The sequence below is a fragment of the Sinocyclocheilus rhinocerous genome, unplaced genomic scaffold (genome assembly GCF_001515625.1).
Source record: "Sinocyclocheilus rhinocerous isolate Xijiao unplaced genomic scaffold, SAMN03320098_v1.1 scaffold769, whole genome shotgun sequence".
NCBI lineage: Eukaryota > Metazoa > Chordata > Actinopteri > Cypriniformes > Cyprinidae > Sinocyclocheilus > Sinocyclocheilus rhinocerous.
The window spans coordinates 128,735-132,209 of NW_015636562.1; the positions used below are offsets into that span (position 1 = coordinate 128,735).

Below are 3,475 nucleotides of genomic sequence, written 5' to 3' on the forward strand. Positions count from 1 at the left end.
AATAAAAGTTTTTGCTCACATAATATATGTGTGTGTACTGTGTATATTTATTATGTATATATAAATACAAACACATGCATGTATATATTCAAGAAAAATATGTAATGTTTATATATTAATATATACAAGTAAATATTTTCAAAATATATACTGTATGTGTGTGCTTTTATATATACGTAATAAATATACACAGTACACAAACATATATTATGTAAACAAAACTTTTATTTTGGGTGCGATTAATCGTTTGACAGCACTAAAATCACGTCCTCTACCATGTTAGCTCTTGTGAAAAAGAAGTAAAAAAAAAAAGTATATTATTGAAAACTGTACTTGCAGATAATATGAAATAATACTTTCAAGTATACTTTTTATTTAAAGTTTTAAGACTTTCTTAAAGGTCCCATATTGTCAAATCTGAAATTTCCTGGCTTTTTTCATGATAACTGAGGTCTAGGGGCTATTTAACTACCATATAAGTTTCAAAACAGTCAGTCCACAGTAAAATGCACACAGCCTGCATAAAGTAGCTGTGATTTTTCACGAACCGTTGTGACTTCCGTAAAAAGTTGACGTCAGAACTACACAGTCACCGCCTTCAGTCACCACCCCGAGCACTGCCCACCGTCCACTTAAGTACACTTTTTAAAAAGTGGACATTATAATAATGTAAAATTAAAATAATCATGTATTAATATTTTAATTAATATTTTTTGTTCTTAATATTTTTGTCCATTTAAAATCCCATTTTTTTTAACCCGAAACAAATGGCGATAATTAATTGTATCATTGCATACTTATTTGTCATCTTAAATTAGCTGCTTTTTAAATGACTGCTGTTTTAAAAAGAGTAGATTAACTGTTATAAATTTATCAGTAGATTGTCCTTAGCAAGCTACAGTTTAAAAACAGCTGCCTAAAGTCTGTTAAGACATCTTATATTGTTCAGCAGCTCTTGCAATGTCAAATCCCCATATTGAGGATGCAGCTGAAGGACAATAGAATTGCACTGAACGAACCTCCCCCATTCTGGCCATTTCTCCACCCCCTGATCTGTTTGCGCTGCATATTGTCAGCAGATCAGCAGGTTGTTGTGACAGCTGTTTGAGTTGAGTCAGTGAAAAGGGACGTGACCCCCCCCTTTCTCCCTCTCACAGAATAAGGAGCGCGCTAAAGATCCATATTAGTGTTGCTGGCACCTGGCTTTGACCCAGCATGCTGGCTCATAACAAGAGCAGAGGAAAGACTGAGTGGAATTTTCCTCACGTTTTGTTTGCTAAAAAGGCAGCTGAAAAATTAAATGCTATGTTCCAGCATCAAGTACTTTAAATGTGCTTTAGTGTGTTAGTCAACACATCAAAATAATTAAAATGTGACAAAAGATCAGTAAAACATGATTTAAAATGTACCGTAAAATGTTCAGTTTGACATTATTACAAAGTGCATTTTAAAAGTGTGCTTAAGAGTGTGTGTCATAATCTCCTAATCTCTTAAGTACACTTAATTCATGAATACTATATTATTTTCAAGTACAGTTTTAAAAATACACTTTTAAGATTTGAAGGACACTACGGGTGCACATTCAAAACAATTAAGCACACTTTTTTTCACAAGGGAAATCATAACGATATACATTAAAAGACGATAGTGATATCAAGCTGTTATTGGAAAAATGCTATTTTGATACTGTCAAATTGGTAGCATTGCTTCTTTCAGCTATACTTCCCAAAACTATATTCGACTTTTTTTGTGTGTATTAATTGCATTTCATGTAGCTGTAGAAACTGAATAGAGTTGAAAATAAGATTGACGGCATTGTTTATTTTTCAAAAGAGTTCATTTTGCAAAACGCTGCAGTTTAAACATGTATCATTTCATATAGCTGCTGGATATATATCTATGCTAGCAGCAAAAAAAAAAAAAAAGTGTTTAAAAATAACACTTGTGTACGTGTAGCAGAAAAAAACATGGTTCTGATATACACAATGAATGCATCGAGACTTTGACTATTTGCGTTGTTAAATAATTATGCTGTTATATAAAGCAACTAAAGTAAATTATCAATGTCATATTTCATACCAAGTAAGATACTGAGTTGTAGCCTACTTGAAATATAGGCCAAACTATTTTTTGTTCTTTTTCTTCATTTCTGTTCTCGCGTGTTGTTAGCAGAAGCTGGACGGCTTTACCAAATTGCATGTAACAGCGCCACCTGAAGGTAACCCGTGGGAATGCAGTCTGGAAAGCCGGGCGTATGTGCTCATGCCGGACTCTCAGGTCGTCAGTGTGCCAGTCAAACAGGACTCTCTGGTTGCTGATGTTCTCTCAGTGGCCTGCAAGGTAATTCAATCACCTCTCACAGACCTACTGACCTCAATTGGCAATGACCAGAAACATATCAACAACTAAAGTTCATGCATTTGCATTTTCTGTCCTTTGTGGTCTCTTGTGGCTGGTTCAGACCTCATGAAATGACAGAAAGAGTGCACGATAGCTTGAGGTTGTCACAGGATGCATTTGCTTTAAGATCATTCAGTAACTCATTACACATTCTGTACACCGTATTGATTTTTATATGAATGGATATCACTGTTTTTTGTAGATAAAGCAGCTTGACCCAGCTCTGCACTGCCTGCACATGAGGAGACATTTGGGACAAGATGTGGAGAGAAGCACTCCAGCGCCCACAGACCTCCTAAAGACCCTGGTGAGACGAAAACACACTTTATAAAGCAGATCGTTCAAGCTAAACTATTTAGATCAGTATTGCCTATATAATAACCATCTTAACCAGTGTGTTCTGTTAACCTACTAACATTGCTTATCTAAAACTAGTTGGATTGGAATTTGGACTAGATGGATTGGAAGTAGGGCTGGGCGATATAGCTAAAAAATGTATCAACGATATAATGTTTCATGTCGTTCGGTATCGATAATTATTGACATTTTTTTATAACCTTTTTTAAAACAAAGAGCAATAGAAAAAAATGTTTAAATTTAACCACTGTATTTTTAAATTAACCCAATTTATTGAGACAAACAACAAATATTTTTGGTTTTAACAGTTAAACACACAATAAAAATTAAACAAATATCTAATTTCTAATGTTTTATATGCAGATTAAATAGGTCTAGGAAACTTGTCTTGTTTCCCGATGCCACAGGAATGCGCAATGAGCAAAATAATGCAGCACATTTAAATTGTCAACGCAAGGAAATAACTTTTATAAAAAAACGTGCACTACGTCTAAATTAACTATATCAAATATAATTTCGTAAATTGCATAAACAATTATATGGAAGTCCTAAGAGGCCATGGATTATTAATTTTTTTTCTTTCTTGTTTTGTCGTGATAACGACTTCATTATCTCGTGATTTCGACATAAGTTATTTTCTCGTGATCTCGACATAACGAAAGTTGTTTTCTCGTTATCACGACTTAATTTTCTCGTGATCTCGACATAACAAAAGTTG

General features: G+C 33.9%; 1 protein-coding gene across 2 annotated transcripts in view; it reads left to right on the plus strand.

Moving 5' to 3' along the window:
• LOC107747938 (TIAM Rac1 associated GEF 2) overlaps nucleotides 1–3,475 on the plus strand; it is a 27,505-nt gene that overhangs the window by 8,286 nt on the left and 15,744 nt on the right. The window contains exons 9-10 of one of the 2 annotated variants that reach the window (XM_016562551.1): nucleotides 2,170–2,340; nucleotides 2,603–2,707. In XM_016562551.1, coding sequence (XP_016418037.1) covers nucleotides 2,170–2,340; nucleotides 2,603–2,707 — 276 coding nt within the window. The remainder of the gene's footprint in view (nucleotides 1–2,169; nucleotides 2,341–2,602; nucleotides 2,708–3,475) is intronic. The other variant, XM_016562552.1, reaches the window with a different exon arrangement.